The 13,727-nt window shown below is 31.8% G+C and overlaps 2 protein-coding genes across 2 annotated transcripts; one reads left to right on the forward strand and one right to left on the reverse strand.

Annotated features, from left to right (window-relative positions):
- Positions 1-433: 433 nt before the first annotated feature.
- On the reverse strand, positions 434-2,526 carry APP-BP1 (Nedd8-activating enzyme E1 regulatory subunit APP-BP1). The gene has a single exon (XM_088257137.1). It carries the CDS (start codon positions 2,408-2,410, stop codon positions 803-805), a length of 1,608 nt encoding a protein of 535 aa, XP_088113263.1. The 5' UTR covers positions 2,411-2,526; the 3' UTR covers positions 434-802.
- A 154-nt stretch (positions 2,527-2,680) lies between these two features.
- LOC148311154 (transmembrane protein 185B) lies at positions 2,681-8,316 on the forward strand. Its single transcript, XM_088257138.1, has 7 exons — positions 2,681-3,034; positions 3,220-3,396; positions 4,672-4,879; positions 4,971-5,100; positions 5,529-5,659; positions 5,761-5,884; positions 7,589-8,316. The coding sequence occupies exons 1-7, from the start codon at positions 2,997-2,999 to the stop codon at positions 7,897-7,899; spliced, it is 1,119 nt and encodes a 372-aa protein (XP_088113264.1). The 5' UTR covers positions 2,681-2,996; the 3' UTR covers positions 7,900-8,316.
- The last annotated feature ends 5,411 nt before the right edge of the window (positions 8,317-13,727 follow it).

Genomic DNA, 13,727 nt, shown 5'->3' on the forward strand with positions numbered 1-13,727 from the left:
ACCTTAAAAATATTCTGCTATAATTTTCATCAGAAAGAGATGTTTTTTATGCATGATTACCATTGTTTTTAGTGCTAATTTTGTTTATTTTCCATTTACACTTTAAATAAAAAATCCAGTTATTTTTATAGATTATAAAATACAAATAAAAACATTTTTTCAAGATATGTATTCAATATTATTTTTAAGTAAACCTGAGCGGTTCGTTATTGAAAATGGGAATCAAGTTGTGGCATAAGGGAGGATCGAACCAAGAAACTCCAGACTCAGATACCGAGACAGTAACTAGGAGCACAATTTACATTTAAATTATGATTTTTTTTATTTTTGAAATATTGTTTGGTTTACTTTGTTTTAATAAGGGCATAATACAGTGTGAGAGGAAAACCGACAAGTTCGAAATAGTAAAATAAAATAATAATAAAAAAGGGAGTATGTAGAAAATTCTTTATTAAATTTCGAAAATCACAGTACATACTTACATACTCAATATGGTGTTACAAAAGCCTGACTGGCATCACCATGACAGAATCACCATTCCTTCGTGTAGTTTAAAAAAATGTTTTTTATTATTGCAAAATACAAATAAGTGGTGTGACTTAGCATTCAAACCAGAGAGAATCAAGTAATACATGGCTGCAATTTACTAATTAGTACTTAAGTGCGCACGTAAAAGATGTTATATAAAAAAATCATATTAATATAAATATATAGTACAATAAATATTGAATTAGAGACTCAATTTATGTACATGAAACTAACCAGTAACTTAGAGATATTGTACAATAAATAAAACAACGTTTCAAAGAGTAAATGTTGCTGAATTAGAGGTTGTGGCTTCGTGGATGAAGAGATTATTCACCGGAATATATTGCTTGGTGACTAACTTAATGACTTCTTGAGCAACACACCCTCCCATGAATGCTGACACACTGTGGAGCTCTGACCCCCCGTATCGACACATCTCGTGAACATGGTCATCCTTGGCTAGCGGAGAGCACGACCACTCATTAAGGAGCTTCGTTATACTCGCTTTAAGTTCAGATATATCCGCCTCGGGTTCCCAGTCCCCCGGGGCTCTGCATTGTTCGGAACGGAACTTCTCGGCACCTCGGAGCAAGATGTAATGCAGCATCATGGGATCGGGTTCCTCCAAATGCTTGCTGATGTAGGCTGTCACTCGACTGCCAGCTTCGTATTCTTCGGCTATGCTGGAACCCCGGATCAGGCAAAGAGAAGAAGCGTGCTTGCAGATTAATTTGACGTCAGTTTCGCTGATACTCTCCGCTCCCAAGTCTACTACGAGCTGCTGAACTCTTCTGTATACCGCTTCCGCATCTGCGGCTGCTTTGGCGCGGTATATATTCTGCAGAGCGACATAGTGGTGTGTGGATGCCGTCATGTCGGGTAAAGTTCCTCTCACTGGCAAGGTCCCGCCACCTTCCGACTCCACGAACCCTCGTAACGCCGCGCACATAATCCAAAATGGAGAACTCTTCTGACTCAAGTTGATACAAGCATTATCGTAGAGAATATCTTTGACCGCTTTAGGCAAAATGGTTTGGATGATTGCGCTATTAACCGCCCGAAGAGCTTCCTCGAAGTTTTCCTCACCTAATGGAATACCATTATCATCTTTTCTAATCTCGTTTCTGATCATTTCCTTGATATGTTCCTTTTCTCTGCGACTAAGTGGCCATCTGCCTTCGTGGGCTTTTCTCCACGTTTCTACAGATTTATATAAAACCACTAGCCACGGAATATGCGCGTGCTCTTTGAACTCCATCGATTCTAGGTTAAATCCGTCCATATAGTTCTCCAACGACGGAAACGGAACATCTATCCGCAAATCAGGAGGTTGATTGTCTGGATGAGCTTCGATAATTGAGTGCTCCTTCAACTGAATTCTCAAAGAACCTAAGAATCCTACAGATCTGCACAATATTAAGGGAATATTCGCATCCCACAGGTTTTGAGAGAGTTGAACCAAAGTTTTCTCCGATAAGGCTGTAGCGATAACCACTGTGAAAGTATGAAAGAAGTCAGGGTGTTCATTCAAAAGCTGGTCCGGTGAATCTGGAATAGCGTGACCTTGTACGGCTGGATTAAGTTCGAGCAGCAGTCTCACAGCTTCAGATGCTCGGCTTTGACCGATACTTGAAGATTCCAAGAAAAAATTACATCCCACGTCTTCTTCTTTGACATTATTATCGTCAACGATTGTAAAAGACCCTATTCCAGGGAGAACTAATGATTTCAAAGCCTCTGTGCCCAACGCCGTAGCGTTTATCAAGCAAACATGACCGTTTTCCAACGCTAATTGTCCGTGATCACCCCACAAGCGTAACTGGCGATCATACTGTCGGTGCTTCTCCGTTTGTTCTGGTGATTTCGGAGAAGGAGAAGCCATAATAAGTTGGCAAATATATGAAAATTACGATGGTTAGATATTACCGGCAAATAAAACACCGCTAGACTTGTAACCTTAAACTCAACTTTGACAGTTGTTCTCGTTCCTGTTTTTGAATGACATTACAAAAGGTGTTTAGGCACTACAAAATGTTATTGACGATACCTAATTGCATGTTATTTTTACATGGCAATTCTGATATTATATTTATGGCAACTCTGATTTATTTATTGTGATAGCAACATTTCTACACATGTTTAGTAATGGATTAATCGAAATATTTTATAATCGAAATGACAGCGTTAGAAATACGTTATTGTCTAAAATTATTTTTACGAAACGTGAAGTTTATTGATAAGTCTACGTCGGTAATTAACGGACTTTTTTCGATTATTACAGAATTTTGTTTGTGAGTGCACATCTCAAGTCAAGTCATAGTCAAGTCCAAGATAATCGAATAATATTTCGAGAAGCGATTTCGAAATATCGAATAATCGAAATGGTAGTATTAATTTAATAATCGAATATTTCGATAATTTTTATTCGAGTCTTCCCACCATTAATAAACATCTGAAACGTCAAAAGCATGAATTTACAAACACTCTTTCAAGATTTTAATCCCAGGTATTTTTCGCATATTTTATATAATTATCTGTATTTCGGTATGAAAAAACATTGAAATTGTTTATATTTAAGTTTTGCTTTAATATACACATAATACGTTAACAGCCTTGACAGCAGAATATCTACTTTTCTTCTTGACCTGAAATCAAAATTATGTGTTTACTTTTTTGTCTTTTTGATTTTAGTAAATTCGTAGTCCACACGTGTCTATTGATATTCACCGCCCTTTTGGCCCTAAGATTAGACAATGTTATAACGTGGTCCTACTGGGCAGTATTTTCCCCAATATGGGCTTGGAAACTGCTGGTGATTTTAGGAGCGACGGTTGGGACCTACGTCTGGTGGAGATGCCCCCATTTCAGGTAATATATCTTACTCTTTGTTTTGTACCATAAAACCTTTGTCCGAATGCACCAAATACCAATTATATATCTTGGGTGTACTGGTAAAAAATGTTAACTCCAAAATATGTAATTTTGACTTAATGATGCATATTATAATGTTTTCAACATTCTATAAACTGGCAAAATACACTAAGTAGTTCGAAATGTCATATATATGTGGCTTTAAGAGTAAATTCAACTTTAAGTTAAATAGCGGTATTTTATTCAGGCTAAAAGCTTTAAATAACAGGGATTATTCAAACTAGGTTTTTAGAGTTAATATTTCTTGCCAGAAAACCCACGAAATAAAATATTTGTTAGGACTGTTTCCGATCCACATATTCGATGAATACATTTCTCACATATGAATGGCCACTTGAATATTGTGTACATATATCTCCCATAAAAGAAGTGATATGAAGGTTCAAAACATGATGGTAAACGTTAAACAGTGTGTAAAGTGATAAGTGACTTAAGCTAGCCTATTACAGGTCGTAAGCCCCTAGAATGCTCGAAGATTCATATTTCCTTTCCATAAATTTTTCATCTCTATGAGACATATATAATAAACCTTTATAACAATTCCTCGGGGGATAAATCCAGTATTTGTGTACTTACAATAATTTAGGCATGTTCAATTGGTTTAATAGAAAGAAACACAGATGTGAGGAGATTAATGAGGGATTTTCAAATTCGTATTTTCTGTCAGACAGTAAGAACATATTACTTAACATATTGTTTGCGGGAAACGCTTAAAAGCATATTTTACTGTTTATGCTGTTGGTAGAGAGCGAGAGACATTTATAAGCGTTCTATTTGCTAACTGTTGGTAGAGAGCGAGTGTTTTTGCCTAGAATTTTCACTCATGAATTACATGAAATTATAGTCACTTTAAACATAAAGAGTAAATCCACTCACGAGTAGGCATAGGCTATGAAACTTATAAAGTTAAAGTCTGAGTAGGGACATGATAAACGGTGTTGCATAACCCGTAGCTAGATTTCAGAGTCACTTGGACGTTAGGTAATTTAAAAAAAAACTGTTGGTAGAACGTGGGAGATGTCAAAAAAAATTGTACAGATCGGAATAAAGTTTTCAGTTACTTTAGTTTAATATTCTAAAGGTCTGCAGACTGTCTGAGTATAATTAGGATCGGGGTTGATGAAAAAACCACCTGATAACAATGTGTTAATTATATTACTAAGCGAAATTCACAATTCATGACCTAAAAAAGGGAATTTGATTTATTTGCAGACTTGAAGGGGAAGCGTATGTTCATTATAAAGCGATGTTAATAAGCCTCGCACTGCACCTAATATTGCTGATGTTTGAACTATTAGTCTGTGACAAGTTGAACTCCGGTCGTCATCTTTGGATCCTAGTATTTATTCCTCTAATATTTATCAGCATTGTGTCAATAGCCGTGTGCATTTGGGCACTTAAACATGACAGAAGTTTTGAGGTGAGAAAACTATGCACACATTTAAAAACTGATTAATGAATTATCACACATATAATCATTGTTTATTCAATATTTTACTACATATTTTCAGTTGGAGCTCTTCTGTGCTGTCAATATTCTACAGTTCATTTTTTTGGCACTTAAGTTGGATGGTTTTATTTCATGGACTTGGGAGGTTGTTTTTGTTCCCTTCTGGATTTTGATGTGTCTAAGTTTAGTTGGTAAGTTGATATGTAAGTTGATAAGTTTATGGTAGTAGGATTTTTGTTCTCTTATGGATTTTTTGGAATTCACATATTTTTTTGTATGTGAGAAGCTTTTGTAACCGTCTTTTAGGACTATTTGAAAGATCTGCCCCATCAAGTACAAATTGCTTTCATTAGCCCTTTATCATTATAGCAAAGTACCTCATAAGCCACTTGATAAAAAATAACTAAGGAGACGAATGAAAAATGCATTACATCTAGTTTTTGTATTAAATTTGGAAGAATCATTAAATGTTTTTAAAAATATATTGTATTTCTACATGAGCGATATGCCATTTTTGTGTTTTTCTTTTAAGCGTATAACTTTTTGGTTACTAGTATTCTAGGTGCAATGCGGTTTTAATGCTTTATGGATTTTTCTTAATTCTTTTGTATGTTTTTAGGTGTGTTGTACAGTATAATATTTGCCGGTATACTGTTAAGAACTCCCGAAGTCAATATCCACCAACGGAGAACAAGTTTTAACACGGCTCTCGCTTACACTTTCACTGTCGTGCCTATACTTATATTTCAGGTAATTAAAATTGATTGATTTGTTTACAAACAGATTATTTTCCATAAAATGATGCGCAATATTTTTATTAGTGAATAATGATTCATATGTTCTGATTGCAGGTTTTGTTAGCCAATAAGCTGGATGATGGGTTATCTTTATCTTACATTGTTGTTGTAAGCCCACTATTTGTGAGCTATGCGACGCTAATACTTATGTCATTTGGTGCTAAAGGTGGCAACAGATGTAAGTGTTAAATTATATTTCAATTGACTTAAGGATTAACAGTAAACATATCGTTAGCATACTGTAGAAACTGACCGAGTGTTTTTTTTTAAATTTAGTAGACTTGACAGAGTACTTTGTAATTTTTTTTGGTAAGGTATACAAAATAAAACAAAAATTTTAGATCGAATTCCACTTTTATTTTTATAAATACTACTTCTTCTAACACTTATCCGCACCCTATGGTGCATAGGGCACTACATCATAGTGGTGCAGTATTATCTTGATCATTACTTACATGAAGGCAAGGTGATCACTCCTGCGCTTCAGGGACCAGTCCAGGGTAGTATTAAATAAATATAAGAGTGTAAAATCACTAATATTTATTTTTACCCCCCGCCCTGGATATTGAACCCGGAACGTCCAGCACGGTAGCTAAACACGTTAACCATTACACCATGGAGGTGAAAAAAATTAATTTAAAATTTTAATATGTACAATGTATGTGTATATTAAAATAAAAGTGGAATTCAATCCAATTATATTGTTTTATTTTGGATACATTACCAAATAATTAAAAATGGAATTCTACCAAATATCTGCATTTATAATAAATACTTTGAATCATAGTTTATATAAAAGTTTTTAACCTTCTACTAGCACGTTAAAGAAATGTAATTGAATTTGAGAAACAAATTCACAAAACTTGCACACTTTTTAACCATTTTATTTATCTTATATGTATCAAAATTACATGACTTGGTAATTTTTCGCACTTTGCTCTCCTTAACCCTTTGACTGATGAGTTTTGAGGAAGATTTTATTTGGAAAAAGGGCAGGTTTTATTATGTTGAATATATGATATTAAGATATGTTTGAAACATACAATATAATACCGACATTGGGTGACAGAGTCCACTATAGTCCATACACAAAAACCTGCCCAGCGACAATTTATTTATTTAATTTATTGGATAATTTGTAATGTGCCGTTTTCGTGAGAAATCACTGCACTTCAGAATACATTCAACTACCCCATAAAATAATGCGGGAAAATCAGTTTAAGCTATTTAATGCCCATAACTGGTTCGGGCAAATCCGCAATGGCTTATTTTTTTGCCCGTATGTGGTACGGGCAAAGGGTTTATCAATTTGACAATAGAATTGTAAAATGTTACTGTTGAACATATTGTTAGGTGTTATAGGGGCACATCCAAAATGTCAAATGTTTACGAAAGACAAATGACACTTCAGAATTTTCCACTGGCAGTTATTAGGAAGTAAACTTTAAACCTCTTTGTTGATTTGTACTATAAATTTCTGTATTTTTTACAGATATGTCTATGATTTTTTATTTTATTTTTTCTACTGCTTTGCCAATTTTATATAAATATTACCAACATATTTATTTCATGAATTTATTCATTACTTATTAAAATATTTTGATGAACGCCTTACTAAGCAGAACCCATGATAAGATGTCCATTTACATTATTAAAAAAATGTATGTCTAGGTGTTACAAATAATATAATGTAAAATGAAATAATATAAACAAGATAAGCTCCAAAATAAACACAGTATTTTGTTTTTAGGTACATAGATTATATCAACAAAGCCATCGTTATTATTGAGGGCATGCATGTGATTATATTTTATAGATAAATAAGTACAAATGAATCTTTTTCATATTTGGTAATACTTATTCTAAATGTGTTTTTTTACAGGGTGGTTCGGGATGCGCAAAGACTTTTGTCAGTTCTTGTTATCTGTATTTCCCTTACTGCAAGAGTACGCTAATATCGCATACAACAACGACCCCAACCAACCCAACGGGCTAGGGCATAGAGTACCGGGAGCTAACGGTAACCCAAACTCTGTTGAAGCGCAACAGAATCCAAACTCTGTGGATCCATTCCGTGAGAACAGAAATTCTAGAACAAAGGAGAAAGTTTGTAAAAAGTCTTCCAAACACCAAAAGAAGAATGAACTTTTGAAACCCGTTGTGCCAATCATAAGCATCGATATACCGGATTGAACTGAAAATATTATCATCGGGGTTTTATCAATTTATGCTCTCAATATGTAAACTGTCGCTCGTGGAGTGCTAATTATAAATTCTTTACACTTAAACTATAAATTCTATGCACTTGTTATAACCTTCTATGAATACAATCATTTTAGGTTAGCATGACTTAACTCTTCAATAATAACTTTAAACACATAAGACTAAACATTTGTTACGAATTACTTCTTCTAAGTCTATTGTATTTAATCATAAATATATAAATACGCAATATTAAATGCGTTGAAGCAATAAATACTGTTAACTGAAAACATTTAATGATGATTTTTGTTTTTGGGTTTGTGCTTTTTACTTTTAAGTTTTTTTACTAACTTGATATAAACATCCATAATAATAAAAAAAATGACATGCCGCAGTCTTGCTAATGTATAATGATTTTTTTATTTACCAAATATTTTGATATTTTTTTTACTCATTCATTGTTCATATTTAATAAGCATAGTTTGAAAAATGGCACAGAAATATATTCAATTTAAGTGACACATTCGCAGACACTGTTTTCATATAGTCATTTGAATATTCAAAATATTAGATATTACATATTCAAAATACTTTTTTTATATCATTAAAATAACTGGCATACTGGGACATTTCTGATCGATACATATATAGGGACAGAATATATTTTCCCAACATATAATTACTTGAGTCGTGACATCAGTTATAACCATGCTCTAACAGTTATGATGTTGAATGTGTAATTAAAAAATTGAGCAGTTTTATTAGATGCATTTTGATCTTCCGCAACATTCAATTTTGTCAGTAATAAATAGTTTATAAGTAGATTAGAATTAAAATGTGATCCTAGAAAACATATTTTCAGTGGTGCAATCGTCTACAAATTAGATGTAGTAAGTTATAAATTTGTTAAAAATTATCGCTGTTGCGATCAATGTATACATAAGAATACCTGACACTGCTAATAAGTCAAAACTCATTTAATGATTTTGTTTAGGTTGCTTTCACTTTCTCTCAAATAAAACTGTATTCAGTTTTGTTTTACAAGCAATGAAAAGGGGATAATTGGTTATTACCAAAGTAGTTATGATGCATATGTATAAGTCTACATTACAATGCACTGTTTCATTGAGATATGATACAAATTTAGAATCTCGATTATTCACTCTGTATTTCTCTAAACGTTGAATAATAAACATGGTGTAGTACTTAAAATGCTTATGAAAAGACAAAAATGGGATATTCATAACTGCACAATCACTTTTACTAAATATTTTTAAAAAAATTATAGTTTAATTAAAATCATGGTCGGGATTCTAATGTATATCCATATCCAGATTCTCACACCGTTTCAAATATGTGTTCCAGCTGCTTACAACAATTTTTTTTATCTTAAAGTTTGCTCCCTTTTAATTTCCCAAATGGATTATATTTTTTTATTTGATTTATTTTTAACTAAATCGTGCTTTGGAATATAAAACGACGTGCATTTAATATCAAGATTGATGTTGTCGTAAAAGAACTGGATTATCAGGGTTCTGTTTTTAGTTTTTATTATTTATATGATGTGAATGTTGTAATTACTGTAAGTTTATACAACTACATAAGTAATATGTTATTCTAAGATTGTATTATAAGTTTGAATCAAAATGTGAAAATAATTATGGAATCCTCTTGATTAACACAAATATTTAACATTTGAAGTGGTAATAAGGCCTTTATTATTTTATATTATCTTGCGTTTTATTTTTACATATATGGGAAATTTATTTTACCTCGTATAATTTATCCTATTTCATAAATTATTATGTCGGACTAAGTATGCGACAAGTATAATTATCATACGTGTTTATTAATTTCTTGTTTCTCCTTAACTGCATTATCATTATATACAATAATATTAATATCTACGGTAAGCTTTTACTACCAATACCTTAGGTGATAATGATATCCTTTGGATATTTCTATTATTTGTATTGGTACTTTCTATTTTACGTCGCTCAATTTTTGTATTTAATTGTCTACCTTTTTGCACTGCATACGGATTTTTTCCCACATGTCATTAGATTGTGAATTTTCAATTGTAAAACAGCATATTGCTGGACTGCTTTGATATTTTACAGTTGAATATGAAGGATTCATGAAATTTAAAACAAATATCGGGAGAATTAATATAAAATATCTGGAAATGTCAGTTATTAAGCGTTCTATGAAAACTATCAAAATCGATGTTTGCGGGAGAGTTTGTGAGATACGAAAATGGCGCTATATAAGTTATCCAATTTTATTATTATCACTAGAAAAACATTAAGAGCTTGTAACTGAGCAATTTTCAAGTAAAAAATGTACAAAATAGCTAAGATATGGGCAGAACTACACAGTGTTCATGTCCACCAGGTATAGGGCCTGTTCCGTTTTGCATCTCTGCATGCCTATCATGTTTTGCTGCTGACTAACCTAAACCACAGCTCAATCCATCGAGTCTTCATTTCTAACAATGTGCCCAAAGAACTTAAAAATTCACAATTGTACGGTCGAAGTAAACTTTTTTCACACAAAGCTGCTTAGGGATAAAAATATTTTACAATGAGATCTTTAAAATATTACTTCATCATCATTTCTCTCTGTTGTATCTATTTTGTGTCTGTCTTTCAGCCCTTCTATCTACGCTTTGGATTGATAGAAGGAGTAGCAGATAATTCTGTGATAAGAATAAATTTATTCAAGATTAGGCTTCAACTATCCTATTTTATTGGCAATATGTAAAAAATAAATCAAGATTCTGTTCTTAATACTGTAAGTATCTATTAATTGATATGCTTTTACTATTTCGAAGAGCACACTAACTTGAAAACCCTTCAATAATCTTAATTATGTAATGACACTTAAATATGTTATAATATTTCTGTAATTAATAATTCAGCAAGCTAAGTATGCATAATTTGGGTTGGCGATAATAGAATGTTACGTAAATTTGCTAATATACTTATTGGGATTTACGATACCATTTTGGACTTCGTTGCTGCGTCCACTATCAGAACTGAACATGTTTGTGTTTTGTGTCGCCTTATCGGCCTATGATTTCACCAACCGTCGCCTTTTTGACCTTTTTGCAGTTTATTATCTCCAGATACCAATAAAATTAAATTAATTGAATGTATCCTGCCTATATTTCTATAGCTTGTTTTACTAAACGAGCTTGACTCTTCAGTCTACCTAGAATTTCAGATTCAAAGAAAAATAATGCCCCATTTTTATATTTAATTCTCATTTATATGGTTTGTGCTTTTTTGGAAATTTTATACTTGTAGAAAACAAAGGAGTGCTAGTCGTTTTCTACAAGAATAATTTTAATATAAGTTTGTACATATTAATTTGTTTTAAGAAAATATTATATAAGCTAAAAAAAGTTAATGCTCAAGAATGTTATATCAAAAATGATTTTCGGCTGGTAACAATGACCAATATTGATGTCCACAACATATACATGTATATATAGGATAAGCAATATTTAAGTGAACAGTCAAACAGCAGCGTCATTTTTGTATTATATGAAATTTACCTATCTGGTTTGACTTTTTGTTATGTGAAGAAATGTATATTTGTTATAGGAATATAGATGTTTCAAATGTTTCTCCTTGAAATTCATCAATATCGAATGGCCACTCTGATCGACCAATTTGACACCACCACGGTGCTAACATCTACGACCCGAAGCTTACATCAGCACCTTATGTGGCCATTTGTCGGATTTATTTTTTCTAACCCGAGAAAATGAAACAATGATGTCAAGAAAAGATATCAGTCATTTTGAAGATTTTTTAATTTTGTTTACTTTTTTATTTAGAGTTATTTTGCGCGTGAACATGTTCTTTTGAATATGTAGAGTCCCATAAAGATGAAGGCTACTCAGAAATAAATGCTAGCTTAGTAAAAATATGACCTTACCTAATTCTAATTTTTGCAAATTGAAGTAATTTTTAAACAATTAGTAATATTGAAAGAAAATTAAATATACGGTTTCTATTGTTAAACATTTCCATGCATGTTGAATTTTGGGAAGGTTAATATTTCAACTCTCAAACAAATCAATCAATTAGAGAATATTAGGTCAACCTCAGTTCTTGAAATTTATCATTTATTTATTGCATTTTCATGTTTTCTGTAAAGTTTTTCTCCGCTAAATTTAGGGTGAATGCAAATTTACTATTGGCATGTGCCAGGTACAAAATAGCACGCATATAATTATTCCATGAGTAAAACCTGTATAACTGCAAAATTGAAATATTCTGGATGTTTTTTTTATTAACCCACTACATATTGAAAAATAAAATTAGGAATCTCTAAACTTTTTTCTGTGCACTTTAATTTTACACTTGTAATGAATGATATTGTCGATTAGAGTATTATACGGTGAGTGGACTAAGCTGTTTTAACTGTTCACCCTCACTTTTATGGATACAAATTTTTATTTTTTTATCTTGGCTTTAAATTTGAATTGGACACATTTTTAACATAAACTACTTAATTCTTACTTTTCTAAAAAATTTGCTAATAAAGTAGGTCCTGATAAATATGGTTCCACTCCCGCAACATAGTATATAATGATAATAGAAGTTTTACAAATGGTAACCCTTCATAAATTAACAGTAAATTGTCCTCCTCCAATAATTGGTAACCCTAGACTTATTACACTCTTTACATTATACTGAATAGCAGATATGCCATTTGAAAAAAAAAAACATTTAAATATACAGTATCGAACAGATTAATTGAAACAAAACCCTTTTTTTCAATCTATTTTAACACTCTCTAAGAAAAAAATTTGGAGGTGTTACTCGTATTATGGATCAGGGCTGCTTCTTTCAATGACTGAGATGATGAATGGCGAGAAGTATCACCCAATTGTACTGGAAAATATACTACCAGAGATACAAAAACGAAGGTCAAATGGTAATGGAAAATTTCAGCAGGATTTAACCCACTGCTACAAATCCAAAAAAATGATTTTTCAAACAAAAACAATGAACTGTGTTGGACTTGGTCTAGAATTTTGCCAGACATAAACCTAATTGAAAATCTATCGGCAATCTGTAAGAATCGGCTCTCCAAAATTAATTGCACTTCGGTGGAAAAGCTCATTTTGTCCATAATTCAGGTATGTAACAAACAAAAGATTTTACAAAACTTTTTATGAAAATACAACAAAAAAGTTTTGTTTCAATTAATCTGTTTGATACTGTACTTGCAACTACATAGTTCATAATTAAATGTGACATAGTAAATCATTGGTTGTTACTATGCTAACCATTGATTTTTACCTTATGAATCATTGATTATCACTGTAAATCTAGATTATCGCCATGTACAATGATGATTCTTACCGCTTAAATCATTGAATATTTCCATGTAAACATTGATTATTACAATTGTTTCACCGTGAGTTTAGTCTTATAACATTGAACACAATAGTTTCTAAATGAATGTAAAATATGTGTAAGAATAATTAAATGTTTTACATTTTACTCAAAGAATATTTTTGAGCGTTTGTAGGAGTTATTGTTGACTTAATAAACTTGTTAATAAACAAATGCATTTTATTATTACAAATATTTTAAGTTATCAATATTTTACCATGTATAGGCATCTTAAAAATTGATTTGCTGTTTATTTTTCGGTACTGCTCTATAAATGGGTACTTATTTGGTCATTGAATTATCATATTATTACATGAATGTGATTTTAAATTGTAAAACGTTTTTGTTAATCAAAAAAGATTTTTTCGTTATTCAAAATAACCTTACTTTATTATTTACATTCAT

Source organism: Brachycentrus maculatus, unplaced genomic scaffold (genome assembly GCF_059751285.1).
Source record: "Brachycentrus maculatus isolate JH-2025_06_01 unplaced genomic scaffold, ASM5975128v1 h1tg000071l, whole genome shotgun sequence".
Taxonomy (NCBI): Eukaryota; Metazoa; Arthropoda; class Insecta; order Trichoptera; family Brachycentridae; genus Brachycentrus; species Brachycentrus maculatus.

Excerpts from the sequence above, each read along its gene's own strand:
- APP-BP1 (XM_088257137.1), bottom strand. The coding sequence starts at position 2,410 with ATGGCTTCTCCTTCTCCGAAATCACCAGAACAAACGGAGAAGCACCGA.
- LOC148311154 (XM_088257138.1), top strand. The coding sequence starts at position 2,997 with ATGAATTTACAAACACTCTTTCAAGATTTTAATCCCAG. Across the intron at positions 5,101-5,528 it reads GATGTGTCTAAGTTTAGTTG|GTGTGTTGTACAGTATAATA; the intron begins GTAAGTTGATAT and ends GTATGTTTTTAG. Across the intron at positions 5,885-7,588 it reads TGCTAAAGGTGGCAACAGAT|GGTGGTTCGGGATGCGCAAA; the intron begins GTAAGTGTTAAA and ends GTTTTTTTACAG.